Source organism: Rissa tridactyla, chromosome 11 (genome assembly GCF_028500815.1).
Source record: "Rissa tridactyla isolate bRisTri1 chromosome 11, bRisTri1.patW.cur.20221130, whole genome shotgun sequence".
Classification (NCBI taxonomy): Eukaryota; Metazoa; Chordata; class Aves; order Charadriiformes; family Laridae; genus Rissa; species Rissa tridactyla.
The window spans coordinates 17,560,259-17,581,629 of record NC_071476.1 but is presented as its reverse complement, the minus strand read 5'-3'; the positions used below and the strand labels follow the sequence as shown (position 1 = coordinate 17,581,629).

The following is a 21,371-nucleotide window of genomic DNA, read 5'->3' as shown; positions in this document are numbered from 1 at the left end:
AGTAATGTCACCAAAGCATTTAAATGCCTGTCACATAAAATAGATCCACCACATGCAATGACGTTAATCAGTCTTCATCTCTTTTGCTTTTTAACGTATAATCTTTGTACCCAAGATGGTAGGTTTTTCTTGTTCCCTTCTGCTTTTATGTTGTCCTCTCACTCTCCCAGACTCATTACTTAACTAACTACTATGTGCTGTTCTCCTTTACTCTCATACAAATCATGCTCTTTTTCCTTCTGCTCTTTTTTTTTTTTTCCCCTTCAGCATTCAAAACTCAAGTCTTACCTCCATACATCCTACATATTCTTGCCCACAGTGCCATGGTGTCACCTTAGCCAAGGGATACCCTTTCTTGCCTATCCAGGATCTCATTCCTGCATCCCCCTCTAAAATTTGTCTACTTCATGCCAGACTGTACCTTTCATAATTTCTAAAATGTACTGGCTGCCCTTAGGGCACTGTTAATGTTGTTTGAAGCAGTCTGGATCAGACGGCAAGCCATAGTCATCACCTTACATGATTATCCACAACCTCTTCTGATTCAGTGTTCAATCTCCTCTCCCAGAATAACCCACTCAGCCTCCATTGTCATTCCCCTTTATTCCTTCTCCACAGTTTGGCAAGTTTCCTTCACACATCACAACTCAACCCTATGCTTTCAGGCACTTAAAAATACTATCCAACTTGCATTTTTCCTCTATACAACCCCAAACCATTTTAAACACCCCTACTCCTGTAAAGGAAGAGGCTTACTGTCTCATAATTTGGAAAGAGTGTGAAAACAAAAGTCCAAAAGCAAAGAAATGTTAGTGTTGTCTTAATCAGAGCTAGGCTTCTTTGATTGGAGCATTTCAAAGTAAAATCTGTCTTGGAGTGACCATTCAGCTCCACATACTGTAGCAGGATACACATATTCCCATAGTGTATTCCCATAGTGTGTTCTCGAAGAATACAGTTCATCAGAAATCTGTGCATCCAAATCACAGTGAACAAGTTAAGAGTTTCGTAACATCTTGTGGTCATTGTTTACATCTAGCCACAGGTAACTGAAAACGTTCAGCTGCATATAGGCCTTCGGGCCACACTAACCACAGTCGCTTGCAATAGCTAAATACAGTTTATAAGCAGATTCCAATGCCTATAAAACCAATACTGTGAAGATTTGTTTACCAAGCTCTCTCTCTGCCTTATCAGACAGTGGAACACCGCTCAACTCCACATAACCCCATTTTTGCCAAAAGTGTGTTGTGTTGCAGTGACTTTTCATTAGCCAGAAACAGACAAGGCATTTTATCAAATAGCCATGCTACCCCTAGTAGTTTCACTTCTGTGAAGTGAACCAGAGTTCTGCCTGAAAGTTCCCTAATAAACTGGGGGAGAGACAGGGTGGTGATGCGATGCCTTTAGCAAAGGCTCTGTACACTTCAGACTTTTCAGACTTTTGCTGTTCATCCACCATAGTAAGGTGTCTCAGCAGCACTTCTGAAGTGGTAGCATAACACTATTAGAGGTAGGCTGTGTTTGTGAAGGATGGACAAGTTTGGGGTCCCAAGTACACTGATGTATATAAAGGCCAGTTATCTGACCTCAAATCTTTACAATAGACAAGCTGATATATCTAATTGACAAATAAATTAATAAATTGAAAAAGCAATTTTCTGTGAGAAGCTTCAACATGGTATCTACTGTTATCACAGGAATAACAGAGAGAAGTTTGAAAAGGAAGGTTCACTATGTATACATCTCACATTAATGAGTTACAAAACTGCAAACAGGAAAACTTTATCATCATCTCTGTTCTAGGTGGATGCTTTAAAATAAATCATGTTTTCCAGAAGCAACATAGGCCACTTACTTGTTACCATAGTCAATTTTGGAAGTGACTTTCTGTTTGAGTTCTTTGAGCTCATCTTTTGGCAAAGTCCCAGACAGAAGCTGTGACCGCCACTCCATTAAGTCATACATCATAGACTGGACCTGCTGGAACCGCTCTTTCTTATTTGTCTAAGATATAAAAGAAAACAATAGGTTTCAAGCTTCAAGTTGAAGTGGAACATTGGTCTTGACAGTTAAAGGATTTCCAGTGTCATATTTAATGCAAAATGATTGCAGGAGCAAGAATTAGGTCAAGTACTTAAAAGGAACACAGATGCTGATGCAGTGGCCGTTTTGACTAATAACTTTGAATTCATTGCACTTCTATGTATTGGTAAAAGCACTCACAGGAAAAAATGCCTCCCATCTCCAAGATGGAAAAAAATATGTTTTTCTTTAAGAAACGTAAAATTAAGATATCGAAAGTAAAAATACCGACTTCTTGAAATTGCCAGTTGTTAATAGCTACATGTTCCCAGTAACCTTTGAACAACTTTTGTTCTAGCATCCCAAGAACATGGTGAATCTTTTTCAAATGCATCTTAGTTATGTTTGATACTCCTGTCTTGAAACACGTCAACTCTACAAAGAACAATTAAGAAAAATTTATCATATACAGGGTACTGAAGGTTGAAACTAAAGGCCTGAAGGTACACCACTCTTCAGCGGTAAGTCAGCCTTTTAATTTAAAGCCATTGAAGAAAATGGTAATCATCTAAGCAGTGACGAAGAAGTAATTTCTTAAATCCTCCCAGTTCCTGCCCCGCATCTAAGAAAAGACACTAATTTGAACAAAACCTCAATATGCATAAATAGAACTAATTAACAGGACACAAAAAGCATGGAAAAATGTCATACCACATAGAGCTGTTTCCAGATGCTTCCCCATTCCCAGAGAGTAGTGGTAACTTCTTGAACTAAAGGAATTTCAGCAGGTATTATGTTTTCCGTATGTCTAGAAAAGAGAAGAAAATTTAGCACAATGGAAATGAAAAAGAGTATCTGAGTTTCATGGTTTTGTATTATAGTTACTGTGTTTAAGGCATTTAAATGCCTTAAAGCTCATTCTTTAACAGACAGGATCCTTAATGTAATAAACCAGTTAAATTCACTACCTTTTCTTTTCAACAGTAACTTCCTTGATGTGGATGAAAGATTTAGGAAATATTCCCTGTTGAAGGAGAAAAAAGAAAATACAATCCACTTTTATTCTCCAAGAATATTTAAGTAACAAATAAAAGCTTTCCAAAATCCACTTCTAAATTTTCTTCGTAAAACTGTGACATAAACTGTAATCTCCAAATTAACTACTGCCTATCTAGTTTTCTGACCAGCTAGATGCATTTGTTTGACAGATGAAGAATTGAAGTTTTGTCATATCCTTTTACACAAACATAGAATGCATAGAATTACATTTCTTCATAAGAAACACAATCATCCACACCCACCCCCTATTACTCCCACAGAAAACAGTACGTACAGTGTAAATACAGTAAAGAAACTTTTTCTCTGTTCATCAGCCCATACATTTCTCATTCTAGGAAAAGAAACGCAGTCTAATTTAGAGATCAGTGTGATTATCAAAGCAGAGAAAAGACACTGATATAGGATCATCACATCTAGTGAAAGAAATATTGATAGACAGAGGGAATGACTCAGGATGAATAGCAAAATAGCCACTGACATGAAGGACAGTCAACTCAAAGTTTACTTTGAAGCATAAGAGCCAAGAACACTATGCGTAAGACTAAAATTGCTTTAGGAAAAAACCCAACCTTTCATTTGCAATGCACAAAGGAGGGAGACACTTAGGAAAGCCATAAACTCTCAGGCATCCTAGGTCTATGTGGCACCACTGCAATTGAGATTATGGTCTCATTTTGTACTACCTAGGGCCAGGCAGTAAGATGCAGCAAAGGAGGCATCAGATTTCATGACATTGTCGACATTTATTGTTAATTGACCTGCGTCGAAAAACACGGTCACCAGACAAAATGATCTCATGTGATGTGTCCTTGCTCTACAACAGCTGAAATGCCTTAGGTCATCCTAAAGGAATGTTTGACAGTCAATCTATCCATGATAATCCTCTCATTAACTAGAAAATCTAGTCCTGGTAATTAAGCTAGGTTCTTCTTGGATTCTTCTCTATTCAATAACTGACATGCGTATGTGGTACTTTAAAAAGCATTTCTGTGAATTAAATTTCAGCTTTTGTAGCCATTTTCTTTTAGCACTAGATCTTAATCAAAACACAATCATGTCTTATCACTTCCACAGTTTTTAATTAAGATTTAAGTTCAAAAGAGTCCAGGAAGAAGCAAAGTAAAAGAAGAAAGTCCCATCGATACTAAATTTAGTGAAATCTTAGCTTATGAAATTAATACTACTTCTTAAAACATGTTATGCATGTTGAACTTGAAAGCCTTTAGCAATATTAAGAATTAGTTAAAAGGAAGTGGTTAGTTCTGGTCAGTATTTTCCCTTTTTAGTTTTAGACTAAATTTTAACCAATTCAAATGAAAAATTGAATTAGAACAAACAGCAGTAGCATTTTGAGACAAAAGAAATGTCAAAGGAGTATTTCAAACACAGTTGTATTGGACGGGGTGGGAGGACGGTTAGCCATTCTCTCATATCCACCCTCAGTTAGTGCAGATCAACCAGCTGATAGTAACTACTTTGGGGAGCTTCCACTGAAATACTGTGCTGTAACGAGAACTTACAGTGGACTAACTTATCTCTGCCCTGGCTTCCACCTCATCTGTCATGAGCTAGAAGTGGAAGCAAGCAAATAAGGTGCTCTGTGCAGCTGTGTTGGAGCTCATAGAACACGAGAAACAAGATAGAAGTCTGGAGAAAACGATTATGCGTGATTATCACAAACAATTATTTATTTCTCTGTCTTTTAGGATGTGTAGTCATTGAGCAATGAAGTGAAACATTAATTCAAGCATCTAATATTTCCAAAAGGAAACTAAAATATTTTACTGTCACACACAGTTTGAAAATTAATTACTCTAACTTAATGCAAGTTACTGCTAATACCTAAAAGTCACTGTAGATGCCTACTGAATACAAAATAAGAAAAAGGAGAAATAGACAACTTCAGACTGTTCTGATTTTTTCTGGTGGTGTGTTCTTCGTCAACAACTGTCTCTCTGCTCCCCAGATATCCTGTTTTAAGTGGCTGTGAAGGTTTTGTACAGCCTTTTTCCAGGCTACAGAGAGAAACAGCTTCCACCAATCATATTTCAAATGTCTTCATCAATCTGTTAAACTGAAGACACAGTAATTTTTTCTTCATTGATCTGCTTCTCCCAGTCCTCACTTCTAATATTTACCAACATTGTTCAGGACAAATGCTGATAATTTTATTCATCTTACAGGAAACAGAATGGAGATAGCTGACTTCAGAGACCAAAGTAGGACTCTGATAAGAGATAGCAAAAACCCGCTTCATGGGTTGTTTCCTTAAAAATAGTGCCGTAGATATGAATAGCGTGATCTTACCTCTGATCCTTTATGTCTTACTAGATAACCCTTGTACCAATCTAAAAGGAAAAAAGAGTGCCTTTAGCATGATAGAACATATGCAAAAAAAAGCATGTAATAAGGTCACAGGTTTTGTTCCATATAAGAACTATCTAGCATAGGATGTTCAAAATTTATTACTTACTTCAAAAATACATTAGCATGACTTGCACATTAGCAAGTATGATTATATGGTCTGCTCTCAGGTCTTGCATAGTAATTACAGATAATCTTGCACAGAATTTAACACCCCCACACTGACATAAAAAAGGTAGGATAAGTGTTTTGTAATGTAATATAACACACACACCCCCCTCTCTCAGGCAAGATCACTCATGATACTGGATAGCCCATAAAGTTTTTTTCAATTGTGTTCTAGGTGTAGTATTAATCCAATACAGGACATGGTTGTTATATATCCAGCTTCCTTGAGTATAAGAAGAGTAAGCCATCTTTCTTCCATGAGGAATTACAGCTTTTGGACCCAACTTGAATAAGCAGCTTCCTAATGTGAATTTCCAGTTAGAACCTCAAGAAAATGAAGGGCTATTATGGGGCTCCTGCTCCATTCATAACTAGAAACCCCTTCCAAAAAAAAAAGAAAGTGCAGTATTGTAGTAGTGGCAATTAAAATACTAATTCAGACTTTGTTCCATCTATACCCTAGTTAAGTCACAATAAACTTCTACAAAGAACATAAAATGAAGAGATTACTAAATTGCAGCAGGAGCCGCATCCACTGTGCACACATTCCATCATTAAACATTACCTGTACAGCAACAGTATTCAACTCTGTTACATACTTCTAATTCACCCTAAAGAAAGCATTTTATGACTAAAAGCATACATTTTCTGACTATAATTGCATGAACAGATATTATCTCTTCCCTACCACCTTCTCTCTCACCATTTCACAAGTATTTTGGCCATGCAACCAAACAGTACTGTGACAAAGGCAATGTTAAAAGTCAGAGGAAAATCACTGACCTCAAAGAAAGACTCAGGACAGATTTTTTTTTCAAGTTTTTTAGCAATGAGATTTTTTTCCCAGTATCTTCTCAACAATAAAATTCCAACTAACTTCTAAAACTGAATTATTTGCACATAGTCTCCAATTTACAACCAAGTGTGTAAAATCTACTTCACCCCATTTGCTGTAACTGCACATGTATGTTCTGTGCATATATTTTGTGAATGCAAACCAAACTAAAATAGCATGTAAAATGAGCACAAGAAAAAACCCTGTTACTGTTGGTTACTCTTCAGCTGCAGCTGGCAGCATATTTTTTAAGATACCTGATAAAAGATCAGCTTCCTCAATTGCACAATACAGAAGATTCCACTTCATTGACAAACGGATTTCATAAAGCAACCTATGACATGGCGTGTTAAGGGTAGAGGATTCAGAAGAAACTTCTAGATAAAAATGACCCCATAAGATCACCATTCAACTTGTTAGGCTGGGCTGGCAACCTGACAACAAACATACCACAGGAGTCAAATCTGAAGCACTGTTTCTGCAATTAACAGAGACAATGTAGGGATAAGGAGGTATTTTTTTTTCCTTAGCCAAAATGTTTAGAATGGAGGCTTAAAGAAATATGCAGACCTTTCATTTTTTAGGAGAGGACATGAGATGCATTTGTTGACAAATAGTCTAATGAGTGACATCAATATTTTCACTGATGCTTGGACATACTGAATTTCTTTTACAAATAGAAGAAGGAAAAAAAAATGCTTCTGTGCTCAAACAGCTTCAGCTTCTTTGCAGCCTTATGACCACAACATACAAAGTGTCTTTCAACACTGAGCTCTCTCTAGAACTGCATAATGCAGCAGTTGCCGTTTCTCTTTAGTATAACTGCAGTTCCTAAGATACAGCTGATAGACAATAGAAGCAGGTTGAAGACAATTATTTTACAATACATTTTGCAAAGCTTGAAACACCTTATAATTATTTTTTTTTAAACTCTTACCTGGTCAAGAACATCACTGCAGATTGAAAATAAATTACTGTTACAAGGACCTTTGCAGATACCTAACTGTTGAGTTAGTAATAATAATTGCAACCTTGTTGCTTTATATTAATAAAAACTTCAGCTCTGACAGACTTGGTAGAGAATTCAGTAAGATTGTGAAGGTACAGATCAAATCACTGTGGAGGAATACACTATCACTACAGTACTGAAAATGAATTCAGCTTCACAAACGTACAAAGTTTTATTTTCGCTTATTGTTCTACTGCTTGTATTTGGTCAGGTATCTCCACATACTGACTACATAAGTTTGGATCAGCATATTGACTGTCTATCATGCATGACTTGACTTGGACTTCTGCTGTTCAGTAAGTTGGATGGTTTTCAGAAATGTTTCTATCATGCTGACCTACAGACTACTTTAACATACTAGATTTCCATCTTAGACTGTATACTTATGACTAGGGTGATTAATATCTCCTAGCGACAAATATTTAGTTTAGAGGCAAAAACGTACTCCAATAAAATATCAATCAAATCTAATGTAAATTCAATCAGGTATTTTTACAAGCTAGCATAAACTTCACAAACCCTACATTCACCTTGATGACTTCCTCATTTGGTAATGGCTTCCCAAAAAACCACATATACTATAACATTTCTGATTTTGGCTCTCCAAAAATGAATAGGTTCTTCCTCAAAATAGAACACCACCACAAGTAAAAGCATTAGACAACTACTTATGCAACATGGGGAATTATTGTGAAGTAAGAGGATGAAGTTACTCACGCAAAGAAACCTATAGCCTGAAGGCAACTGACTTACCTTCACAGGACTCCAAGATATGGACCACATCACCAATCTGCAGAGGTAGTTGTGGCATTCCTGTGCCTTTGAAATTGTATATAGCTGAAAAATTAAAGGACAAAAATACTGTTTTTTAATACAGCCATACACTACAATTAAACTGAAAAACACACATCGTTATTAAGATTCTGATACTAGGATAAACACCCTAGAATAAACAAACAGAACCACAATTCTATCAAGAAGTTTCATCTGTTACCATTACTTAATTTCTTTTCTTGTGAAAACCAAAAGGTGTTGAAAACAGCCAGTGCTGAAGACAAGGAAAAACCAGCATATGCATGAAAATAACCTATTCATATAATAACTGCTCTGCACAGGACTTAAGAGCACCTATTTGGATGCAGATCTTCAATATATACATCTTCACTGTGCTGGAGAATTGTTAGTCTACTGGTCTAAGAATTTACGTGCACAGTTTACAAAAGTGTATTGCTACACTGCTGAGAAGGGGCGCAGAGACACACATGAAAACTGAATTTACTGAATTCTTTCCTGGCTGTAGATGCTTCATCTTAACGTGAAACTGTGTTTCATATGGAAACTGTAGAAAGTTCCGTCATTTTCTGTATTTAAACACTTTGTCAAGAACACAGGAGCAGTGGATTTTAAAAGCGTCCTAATCAGAAGCTTATCTATGTGTGGTTAAGAAACAGCTAAGTTTCAGAATTTAAGAAACTAAGCTTTTTTACTAGTTCTTACATTCTAGGGCTACAGGATGTGGGCAGCTATGGTAAGCATTTGTTTCTGTATATTTTTTCTTCATGACTTGGTTATAGACTTTTACAACAGCATCACAGAGTAGAAGTGGTTATTAAAGCTAGTATCACACAGGGGAACCGATTAAAATAGGTAAGCCTGAAACCACAATTAAACTGTCCAAGTAGGAACCATACACTAGCGACTAACCGTGACCTCTGTTGTGCAGTAAAGATATCAGTCGGCAGAGTTTTCTTCCTTTTCTCATGACAGCGTCCCAATCCATCCACACATACAGAGCATCCAAACTGGCAGGATTTTGGATTTGGGGAGAACTGATCTAGAAAGCTGAGCCTACCTTCAGGATATTCATATCTGCTAGGCCAAAAGGTATACTAATGACACGTTTCACTTAAACATTTCACTTAAAATTATGTTTAAAGTCTCAAATTAAATTGACTTTCATGAAAATGCCTAAGGTTGGAGTGTAGAGCTGAACAGATGCATCCGCTTCACTTTTTCAGGTGTTTTATAAATTTTGTTTCTCGTTTCTTTTGCAATTGTTATATTCATTATATTTCTGGAACAGAAGTTAGAAAGAATTTTGGATTTAATTAAGAGGCTTATTGGACCAAAACTAAGTTCTTATTTTTGTTGACGTGAAGAGGCCTTCCAACCAGCTCCTCCCCCTGGTTGGGTGAAGCAGGGCTTGAATCATTACACATAACAGGGGGGGAAAAAAAAAAATAACAACTTTGAAGTGAGGCTCTGCCGTCCAGATTCAGCCATTTATTCAAGATACTCTTGAAGACGTTTCCTCAGTGATCCTTGGAGAACTGCCTTAGCTCCACACAAAATTGAATTTAAGTAGTAGATGTGTAGTGAGGTTCTGACTGGCTTCCTTTCATTAGTCTTGATACTGATTTCAAGAAATGGAAGACGGCAAACAACCCTCCTAAGTTGTCATGATGTTTAAAGAGATACTTCCAACTGAGTGTTTTGTTTGGGGGGTGTTGGGGGGGGGTGCTCTTAGTGTTTTTCAGAAATGTCCATATAGATTAAGTTTAATGGACTAGCATATACTTTATATTTCAAAATATGCACTGCTCTGCTTAGTCTCATTTGTCTCAAAATACAGATGCAAATTACTGAGTCATACTCACATTGCATATTGGTTTTGCTCTCTTAAAAACTTCATTTAACAGCAATTATTATATTGAAAAGTACAGTAAGAAACTGACAAAGGAAGTGGCTATATCAGCTAAGACTTTTCTAAATGAGTAAGTGGAAACTTAATGAGAGATTTTGCTGTAGAATTTGGATTGTTTGGTAGGATGAGTTTAACAAATTCCTGTACAAAGTTTTAAGCTGTAGAGCTATCCAGACTTTTTATGGTAAGAAGTTGTCTCCCATATACCATTGCAAAAAAACTCTGTAAACAATCAAACAACCAAATACCATCAGCTACATCCTGATGTATTCCCTATAGCAGGCAGCTTAATTATAATATCTGCTAATTTTTTTGATTATTACCTGTGAAGGAAAATTTGACAATTATATCCAATTATATCTTCTGTCAGCTGTAACCGATACCATTTCCTTAAAAACTATAACCCTTTTATGTTGCGAGCATCACTTCAGAGTTCACCAGCCAAGAGCAGGGTTCTCTTTCCTCCACCCTCTGTTGAGATCTTTGGGGTTGCGTGTGTGTGGTTTTGTGCACACAGACACATATTCCATTTATTTTCCTCTTCAAAAATAGTATATGAAAAACCTCTATGGACTTAAAGTGGTTTTAGTAGGATACTCACAACAGTTGTATATTTGAAAAATAAACTCTCCAGCCAGTAGAAATAAAGGCCCTTTCAAATAACTCCAAAGAACTTTCTACCACTGCCCTCCCTGCATCCTCTGTCCCAGCCACAGATACAAAATGAGACAGTACCCTCAAGGCACAGAAGGTGGCCTGCTTGAAGGCCCCAGCATTCCTTCTAAATTCCAGTAGCAATTACTGACCTCAGGAACAACCGATGTCATGGCAATAAGGTTGGTGGGAGAGATTTGGACAGCATACGCCCTCCCCAGCAGCGTCAGGCTAAGGTGTGCCTGTCACAGTAGTGTCTCTGTACACAGATGCTGTCGGATTCTCCCAGAAAGGCACAGAGAATGCCCAGGAACTCCAACCTTAAGACAGTGTTCCTAAATATGGACTTTACAGTTTGTTGAGAATACAGTTAGCAAATTTCCCCCTAGATCAGCAAAGAATAAAATCTTTTTAGAGCTTACCATAACCTCAGTGGTAATTTTATAGCAGGACACATACACACACGACACCCAAAATAAACAAAAAACCCAATGCAAAACCCCCTTAGATTCCAGGTGTTTGGTTTAGCTCCCTCAGGAGATGAGCTGAAAGCCAGCACACCACCACAATATTGCTTCAGAAAGCAAGCCTACAAAATACCAAGTCAAACCACTAATATAAAAGATTTTCCAAACTGAACCCTGCTCAAGCACAAGTGGGCTCTGAATTGTCCCCGAGGAAGATGGAAGTGGTTCCCCTCACTCCGTGAAGGATCCCCAAAGAATCCGTTCTTGCTCAGCCAAACAACACGTGCTGTAAAGACGGTTTCTCTCAGAAGCTCCTTTGCTTTTCGGTAGCTTTTCAGCTACCACTCTCATTCATTCAGCCACCCAAAGAATAAGTGAAGATATCTGCCAGTGGCCATCCCAGTGGCAAAAAAGTGAGTGTGAAAGCAGAAGAAAATTCCTATGTTTCCATTTAATCCGTACGTATCTATTAAAGCCAGAGCTGTTGGATATGATACACACATTCTCCCCACTAGATCTATACGTGGGTATGCTGTTGAATATATACATGGCTATGAAGCCTTTTTCATTAAGCTACATCGATATGTGCGTGTTTTCCAAAGCAGAATAATGAAAGTCTGTAGAGGACATTTCTCTACCAAGACACAAGGTAAACGAAGCAGTCACTCTTTGTTCAGAGTAGGCTTCCTGTTACAATATAATTTCAACCAACCACAGGTTGAGACAAACATAGTTAACACTTCACAATTTAAATAACACACCCTCAATTTAGAGGATGACAAGCAGAAAAAACCTCAAAAAAAAAAATCATTATTTGTACCTCATTTAGGAACATTCACACACAAAACACTCTAGAAAAACTCACAGTAATCCAGCTAACAGAATCCCTTCCTCAGAAAGCTACATTTCCCCAGTATTCGTGTACTTTAAAAAGCCAGATTCTTGCTATTCACACGATTACACTGTAAGCTAATGCAAGGTGGGAATGGTGAGTGAGGGAAATACCCCAGACCTGCAACCCTGAAACCATTTGTTATCCTAATCTTCCTACCTGTCTTTCCTGCCTGTGAAGTCCCTGCACTGTTCTTCGTAACAAATACAAGCATTACCTTGTTTCAATTTTTTGTGACTCACCTGTTATTAATAAGCCATGTTTCAAGTTGATTTCCTTGGCTACTTTCCACCCTTCCACTTAAACAGAATTTCAAAAAAAATTGAGTTAAGAGCTGCTTCAGCAAAGCTATAACTTCACTTGACCATAATAGGAGGACTATCTGGAATGATTTCTATGTAATAGCTCATGAAGGGTTTTGCATATTCAGACAATTTATAATGAATAGCCTCAGCAAGAATCATGTTCCATTTTGTTTCTGAAATATTACAGCTCTACTTTCATGAGTAGTAATGTAAAAGTAGCGCCTTCTTTCTGTACAGATCAATTATTTGTGTCCATTTACCGTTTTCTTCTTGTGAAAACAGGGTGAAATTACTCAGCAAGGTCACTGACAAACTTCTGTGAAAATATTATGCAGTCCTAATGGAATTGCTTGACTTCTGGAAAGAAATCTATAGAATTTGTGTTCCAGTATTCCGAGTTAAGGATCTTTTCTTAAATCTCACAGAGCAGGTGTGCTATAATGAACATGACCTGAACGCAGTTCTAATGAATATTTCACAGGTCAGGGACACGTACCAAAGCTCAAGGTGGGTTAGAGACTAATTTAATTTAATGCAAATCATGGTCAGCAAAGGGTAATTTCATTTCTGAGATTAAAAAACACCCCCACCTTCGATAACAATTGAATACAGATTTCTTCACATGCTTAACCTTGGGGCCAGATGGAGGTTTTAGCTGACTTGAGCTACTTATTTTCCTTCTTAGGCACAATAAAGCCAGTATAAGAACCAGGAAGTTCTAACATACCCAACTAGTTATGTGAAAATATTGTTTCTGACACTTTATCTTTTCATAGAAAAAAACCAGCATTGTCATTTTTCTTAGAAGTCTTTAAGAAGAACAGAGTATTTAACTGTGCTTTTTCCTTTTCATGAAAGATTGTGGATAAAGAGATTCCTTTCCCAGCTTTGTCTTCATCTTACTTCAGTTTGCCTTTTGCAGCGAGCTGTACTTTACAAAACTGCTGTTGTTTCCCAAGCAGGTACAACAGTCTGTTGGGTTCGGGGGCTGCATTTCATGAAGAAGGCAACCAACCCCGAACAAAGCTCTGCCTCCTTTGCAGCTCAATCTACATAGGTTTCACAGAGATGTAAAATAATTTTCAACGGTCTTCAGCAGATGAAATCAGACAAGTCAGTCACAGCCCTTTGTGCTCAGGCTGAGCATATGCTTTTCTACAGTTTCAAAGTCACCCACTCCTCCCCTCCCCCCAGCTTAACATTTCAAATTGACAAATCCCCGTTTTCAGATTCAGCAGTACAGGAGTAAATCTGACACTGGAATCTAGCATGTCAACATATTTTGCCAGCCCATAACTTTTTCACAAGTGTGATAGTTTCCTCAAGCTCTGAGCAGGTATCAAACGCTTTTCATCTTGCACATTACTAGGAAACTGTCATCCAAGACCACGAGCCTACCAGGACTTTCCTGCCTTGTACCGTCCATAGAAGTAGCTTACATTTATGCTGGGAATGCTTCAAGACTAAGAACAAGCTTTATGTGTAAAATCAGGAATATAGTTTCCAAGTGCAAAGCAGAATATTAGCTGTCTGGAGTATCCTGTTTAATTAAGTGAAATACAAAATTGAGTGCATAACCAAGAATCTCAGCTGGGATTGTGCGGTCTTCAAAATCTATTCCGCTCGTCCAAAGGTTGGGCCAGACACTGTCAAGCTGAAACTCTGCTCATCAGTGGAAACTGAAGGCGTCAGGCACACTTCTAACAAAAGACTTAGAAATTCAACACAAGAACCATTCATCAGATACTTGAAAACAAAGCTTTCTGAAAACATAGAAGACAAAATAGCCCTAATATGGCTAAAAAGCTTCCAGTCGATATTATTCCAAAAGCTTGACAACTGTCACAGACTTTGTCTCAGTAGACTCAGTTTACCCATATTTTTTAATTTTCCTGAGACACAAGAGGCATGCTTACAACAGACCTTAAATTCCAAAAGCACTGCATGTGTGACTATAGTCGGCAATACCCCCTATTCCAGGGCTCACTAGTCCGTGAGTTTCCTATAGTTAAAATTTAGCAATTACAATAGTTTCCCACCAATTTTTAAGAGCATAAATTTATTTAATTTCCAAAACACCTCTTTGAACACTCTTCCAAAATGAAATCCTCATTTTGACTATTTTCCTGATTGATTTTCTTTTTTTTTGGGGGGGTAGGGGGAGTGGTTATGGGACAAGACAACTGGTGGTGGTGTGTGTGTGGGGGGTGGTTTATGTTTTGGTTTTTTAAATTATTCTCCCACTATTCTTACCAACTTATATATTGAATATATGTAAGAACAAATACATTTAGTTTCCAAGATAAATAAAGGAAAATAAAACAGACTGTGAACCAACAGCTTGGCTAAGAAAAGGAACTCCTGTGTATAAGCTATAGCTTATATTGAATTTGTAGTTAACTATTAACTTAAGTTATAATTCAAAAGCAAGAATGGAACCCTCCCTACTGAAGACCACCTGCAAGAAAGAGTTACACGTATGAGTACTTACAGAACCAGTATTCTATTATTGTTGGAAAGTCTGTTTGGTTATTGCTTTGCAACAAGAGAAGAGCTAAGAGGTAAAATTATTGAATACAAAGTTGATTCTTTTTCACCTCAAACCAGGACAACTGCAGACGTTGCTGCAATAGTGATTTTTTTTTTTTTTTACATACAAGTATAAAAAGCTCTTACAATACAATGTTTAACAGAAAAACCTTCTTTAACCCAGGAAACAGACTTACTCAGGGTGAGGGGAGAAACGGCAAGAGGTAGTACTACTACCACACCTGATGACACAGCTTGCACAGATTCTCTTTTACATCAAAATCCCATATGTGCTTGTGGAAATACCAACGGGTCCACAGAGTCGGTTCTCCCCAGTGAATTATATTTGGTTTGGACTTCCCGTTGGAAAGCACAATCCTACCTACCCTTCTTCAAGGAAAAGTTCAATAGGCGTGGAGGACACATCTAAAAGAATTTGTAGAGCAATGCAATAATCTGTTATGGCTATGGCAACTACGATAGAGGGAACGTATATTCAAAATACATATGACAATGTTAAAGAGCTACTGTTATTTTCCAGCTTTGAAATGCTTTGTAGCACAGAGTCCTCAAGATCTGGTATCTGCCAGCTACAAATTTTACAAACTAAATATACCTATCTGAGGCCTCACAGCCATAAAACTTAAGGAATTATTTCTATAAACAGTAGGCTTAATCTCAATTGGCCTGATATTAGTCCTGCACAGGCAAGGTTGTACAGTTTTTGTTCTTGAGCAAGTGACTTCAGGGCTAACCAGGTTTACTTTATTATTTTTTTTAATTCATACAAAGGAAAAGGTATCATCTTTGAGAATTATCAGAGTGTAAAGCAGAAGTCCATCTGCTGCTTCACAAACTGGATATATCACTTCCTTTACCAATTTAAAGGATATTTATCAAAGCTTTGATAAATTTGTTGTTTGCTTTTAAACACTAGCAAAGTTCCTTAAAGATACAGATGATCAGTTGCAGCATTTCCTATTTGGTGCTCTTGATAATCCCTTCTCATTATTCACGTTCTCTGCAGATTTCTTTTAGTCAAACAGTGGTTGTTTGCTTCTTTGAGCCAATCTCAACAGTAGGTCGAGTGCGAACTGGCTTTTTCTTAATTGGCAGCAGGAAATGAATTCTTAAAACTTGCAAATAAAAAGTAAAATTGAGTTTTATTTTGCCCTCATCTTCACTCTTCCTGACACAAAACCACCACTGATATCCTAAATGCTTATTAGTGTCCTAAATGCTTATGCAAGTTAGTCTTTCAGTTACTTCTAGCCCCGAGTCCACAAGTTACAGGTCACCGTGTTGGCACCTGGAAACTTCCCAAGTCTGAGGACTCCTCATCCACATGATACACCAGAGCACAGAGTATTCAGTGAAGAGACTGACTTGAGTAATCCAAACGTGCCTTTAGCACATGAGCAGCTGGAACAATCAGACTTCTTAATGCTAACAGACCTTTTTCAAGACTTCCAGTCTGTTCTAAACCCAGATAACCAGACTGAAGGAGACCACAGTCTTATCAGGAGGATGGGTGAGAGAAGGAGAAGCAGTACTTCTAGCAGACCACGTTTCAGAAAGCAGTACCTGTACGTAGGAGTGATGCACTGATACCACCCTCCAAGCCCCACGCGGTACATACTCACTCTAACATAAGAGTGCCATAGCTGTTAGAGATCACGATATTTGAAGAGCAAGAGCGCTGGCCCACTGCCAGATCAAATTAAACCTAGTCCTTCCAAGTTCTTAAAAAGTCTTGAATTTGTGTTGTTTCTATGGCAGTTTAAACTTAAAATACTGCCTTTAAATCTTTTCTATTATTTGCTTTCCTTTTATGCACTAAAAAGTGTTCATGATAACTGATTCAGTTTAAAGCTTACTATTTTGAAATAAGTATTCATAGATCAGAGGTAGAAAAGACTACTGCTATACAAAAAAAATATTCAGACTATGCAATTTAAGTCAAATAATGCAGAGAATTGTTCAATCACAATACATTGTAGTCTTCATGGAAACAAACTTCACTGGATTATCATTGGTTTATGGAGTAATATATTTCACAAGATGGTTTTCATTCTGCGTGGTTTGCTGTACTTTTCACATACCGTAGAGGCTACTATAGCATATTAGCTTTTTGTCTACTTGGTCATCACATTGGCCGTGGAGTTACAAACGGGCAAAACTTCCCTGGCCGCAAAGCATGGCAGACCGGGAACGAGCGACAGATCACACCCAGGGGCCTTTGCAGGGGACACACATTGGTCAGACTCAGGAGGTCGGTCCGCTGCAGGGGGACACGCAAAACAAATCATTAACCTGTGTCACACTTACCATCAAGTCAGGTTGTTGGGCCCCCATAACATTAAAGATTACAGTGCAAGAAGAGCAAGCCTTTTTATAATTACGTGAAACTCACCCTGACCCAAAATGCGCCCTGTAAAAAGATGCTACCAGTGAAACTTGTTTTATATTATTCCTGTAACTAATTAGTATCTAGTACTTTTATCCATATGCAAGAGAACATCCGTCACTAGTATAGGGATACAGAGACCACTTCCAACAAATCAGTCATATTCTCCCAAATAAATCACTTCCAAAAAATAAGTGCAAAAATTAAGTACTTCCTATTATTTGTAAAACTGAAACAGAAAATATTTACACCCTTTATTTTGTAATATAAACTGTCACCAGAACAGGCTACTTCCATTTCACAATTCTGCCACTGCTGCACATGGAAGTTGAACAGGAAGATGTTCTTTTCCTCTTCTTAATTCCTTGATGATTCATTTTATTTCATGAAGCCAGTTGGGTGGGATTTTTTTGTTTTTAATGCATATCACAAAATATTATGGCCTTCTTAAAATAAAAAAAAAAAAAGTCTTTTATAAGAATTTGGGGACTCCAGATTAATAGCTATGCACTAGTAGGTAAAATAAAACATAAGTAGTGCAAGATTAACTGTCTTCTGTACTGAGAACCATCAGTTAACTTCAGCAGCACATTTATTACAAGTGCTTCAGCTTTGATTCCTAATTTTAAGACTTTTTTTTTTTTAAAAAAAGCAATTCAGTCCTTTATGCAAGATAAGAGGATTTATTTTAAGAAAAAATATGGTTGGAAGATGACTTTCCTTCCCAATAGTATTACTCACCAACTCATACACAGGGTTTTCTGTAACCTCAAGCGACAGCCTCTCAGAAGTAACTGCAGGATTCCCCTTCCCCTACATTTGTTCCCCATAACTTCTACCTGACACTTCTTATACAACATACTACTTATTTAATCTTTTTCCAAATATTGAGGTGGGAAAAGCTGCGCTACTGTGAAAGTTCAAGATTTGAGAGGGGGGTAGGTGCGTGGTGGGGCCGAAGGGTCACATCTCCCAAGCTGACACTCGTGTAATTCTTGTCATTCTGTAGGAAAGATTAAAACTTTGTACAAAATGGATCATTTCAATTACGCCACAATGGTAAAGTGGAGGGTGTCAGCTCATCACACCAGAGAAGACACCTGCCCACATCCTGTTCAGAAGTTATGAAGACAAAACTGAAATGGCAGTTTACTCAGTTACATACCCACGCCGCTCTTCTCTGTCTTCTGCCAGCTCGTCATCGTACAGGAGTCCATGAGGCTCCGAAGGATGCCCACCGCCAAGGAAACCAAGATTTACAGGATGCAGGCTTCAAGATGGGCGACAAAGGCTCTGGAAGCAAGATGCATTTCCCGGCTGCTGTCACTGCGTTCTAGCGGGCAGGCTCAGGCAGCTGCGAGGCTTCTGCGAGATTTGCTGCTGTTCCGAGCTCCGAGCTTCCTTCCTCTTTTCTCAACTCGAGATACTGTACCCCAGTGTCATGGGGGAGGGGAATCCCAAACTGGGTGTTTCTGTTGTGTGACACTGGCTGTAACACATCAGCAGGCTAAAAGGAGAAAAACCACCCCAGTCCTCTCCCGCACCACCCCAGAACTCCAGTTCTAAGCTGGAAGGCTGCTGTGTGCCAGGCCACGCTGCAGTAACAAGCTCTAAACATCGGTTAACTCAGTTCTGGAACATCAAGGAGGCCTTATTTCTTAAATGACACCAAACCCAGATTTTAAATATTTGACTCCATCAGACACTATATTTTTTTTTTCCATAATAGACTATCCCTTAATAAGGGAAACTAGGACAAAGCCACATTTCAAACCACACCCGTTCCTTTTTATTTCTGTCATTTTACCTTTGTAGGACAAAGTAGGAGAGTTTCTCTTTATTCTCTAAACAAAGCAGCACTTTCTTCAAGACTTATTGTCAATACAAAGCTTCAAGTAGTAATTTATGGGGTATATATTGAGCCTTTACTTTCACACAGGCTGCTGTGTGAGTTAACTTACCTCATGACATTTTGCATGTGCAAAGTTGTTTGCAGTTTGGATTAAGGACAACATACCCAATTGAAGACAAGTACGTCACCTTCGTTCATGTTCTTCACTTATAGTATGGAATTAAAAATAAAACAAAAAAACGCACAAACACACCCACAAAAAAACCACACAAAACAGGAGACGTGGTATTTATCTCCTGCTCAGTACAACAGTCATATCACAATCCCGTCCTCTGGATACTACTTGTAACTCAGCAATCATTGTTTATCCAAACTTCTACATCCATCAGGATATTTTTGATAACACGTGACATGGCAGTTCTTGATTTTCACCAGCGATCACGAGAAACAGACTGCCAGTCTGTCTCGTTGCACATGGAATTCTGATACCTATTTCTGGAGAAAAACCACCTTAAACTTTACCATAGATTTGCTTGAATTGCCCTAATCTTAACCATGTCGACATACTAGCTTAGCAAAAGGATTTAACTAGTTATTTTTTCAAAAGAAGTGATACACAAGAAGCTTTACCTCCAAACCGGAACCCAATTTGCAGTACTTTTCTGATGCCCTGAATCTCTTCCATCTTAGAGTTCTGTTTCTGCAAGTACGAGACATCTAAATACCACCGTACATTTGACAACAGCTCTGTCCCCACTTCAGAGCTCACGCTGTATTTCTTACCATCCCAGCTCACCACTGCAGAGCCTGAGCTCCTGAAGTCCTTGCTGCTCCCCACCTGCCAGCCCCCCCAGCTCTCAGCACTGCACACATCTGCTGCTGCTTCCTCCTGTCATACTTTCATGATGATGCTTTTGCACCTACTGCTACTTTCCCCATCAGTCAGCTAAGACAATCTCCTCCTCCCCCTGTCTGCAGAAGTCCCGGTTGTAATTTCTAACACATGGATTGAGCAACAAAATATTTGTATTTTTTCACCTTTAAGAGGAAAATGCATCCAGAGAGTAATGCACGCTTGAACCTTGAAATCCTATGTTCCTACAGCAGAGGACAAACACCAACAAGGGTCTAAAGAACTAAGGTGGATAATAGGTACACCCTTTGTCAGGGATGGGTTTATTCCAAGTGTTTGTTGTTTATTTGTGTAATTACCATTCCACAGAAAATAGTGGACAGATAATCATTCGTTGCCTTCATGCCCCTCTACTGTCTTTTCCTTATGTCTTTTTCCAGCAGAAGGTCTTCACGGGCAAGTAGAAAATACCTTGCTTCCCAAAAGATAAAACTCTTTCTGCCTAGGGAACTCATGGGTACAACTTACCTTTTGGGACGTTGGGGTGCAGGCAGAGGAAGAAGGGAGAGAATTCTCGCTTCCTTTAATACTGCTATCCATTCCAGAAAACAAGATCTTGTACACAGCTGACTACCTAATTATCAATTTTAGTTAAGCTAACTTCCATTATACAGAAGGATTGAAGCAGCACACAACAGTTGCATTTAACTGGCTCTAAATTCTATTATATGCCCAGATCCGTGAGCACAGTCGCCGGAAAGCAACTGATGCAACAAAACAGAAGGGAAAAAGAAAACATGCGAAGTATTTTCAGGCACTTAAAGAACAATACCTTAATTAAGTTATGGCACTACAAAAGCCTCAATTCCATGCATCTTCCCCCACCTGCTAGTTGCAATTCTGCAAAAGATCTGTAAGCATGCATGTGTTATCAAAGATAATAAAGACTCTAAGATAAACTACAGCAGTACCAGTAAAGCAGTAGGTTTTGAGGGTAGATAATCAGTTTCATTCATTTGTTGAAATGACATCCTAGTTTTGTTTGTAGCATTAATTAACAAGTTATTTCAATTTAAAAAAAATTTAGGAGTTTCATACGCCAAGTACCTCAACATAATTGTCTTAGCAGACAATGGGCAGTTCAGCACTCCCATTTAAAGTACATGCATCCAATGTCAAGTTACTGAAGGTTTTCTGCTAAAACAATTATGTACTTTAGTTTTTTAATGCTATTTGCATCTCAGTGTA

General features: G+C 38.1%; 1 protein-coding gene across 1 annotated transcript in view; it reads right to left on the bottom strand.

Moving 5' to 3' along the window:
- Positions 1 to 18,801, bottom strand: part of DOCK2 (dedicator of cytokinesis 2) — a 198,930-nt gene extending 180,129 nt beyond the window's left edge. The window contains exons 1-6 of the mRNA XM_054217206.1: positions 18,584 to 18,801; positions 8,214 to 8,297; positions 5,392 to 5,432; positions 2,994 to 3,049; positions 2,737 to 2,833; positions 1,859 to 2,007 (exon numbers count right to left, since the gene is read on the bottom strand). Of these exons, the coding sequence (XP_054073181.1) occupies positions 1,859 to 2,007; positions 2,737 to 2,833; positions 2,994 to 3,049; positions 5,392 to 5,432; positions 8,214 to 8,297; positions 18,584 to 18,635 (479 nt within the window). The 5' untranslated portion in view covers positions 18,636 to 18,801. The remainder of the gene's footprint in view (positions 1 to 1,858; positions 2,008 to 2,736; positions 2,834 to 2,993; positions 3,050 to 5,391; positions 5,433 to 8,213; positions 8,298 to 18,583) is intronic.
- Between the last annotated feature and the right edge of the window lie 2,570 nt (positions 18,802 to 21,371).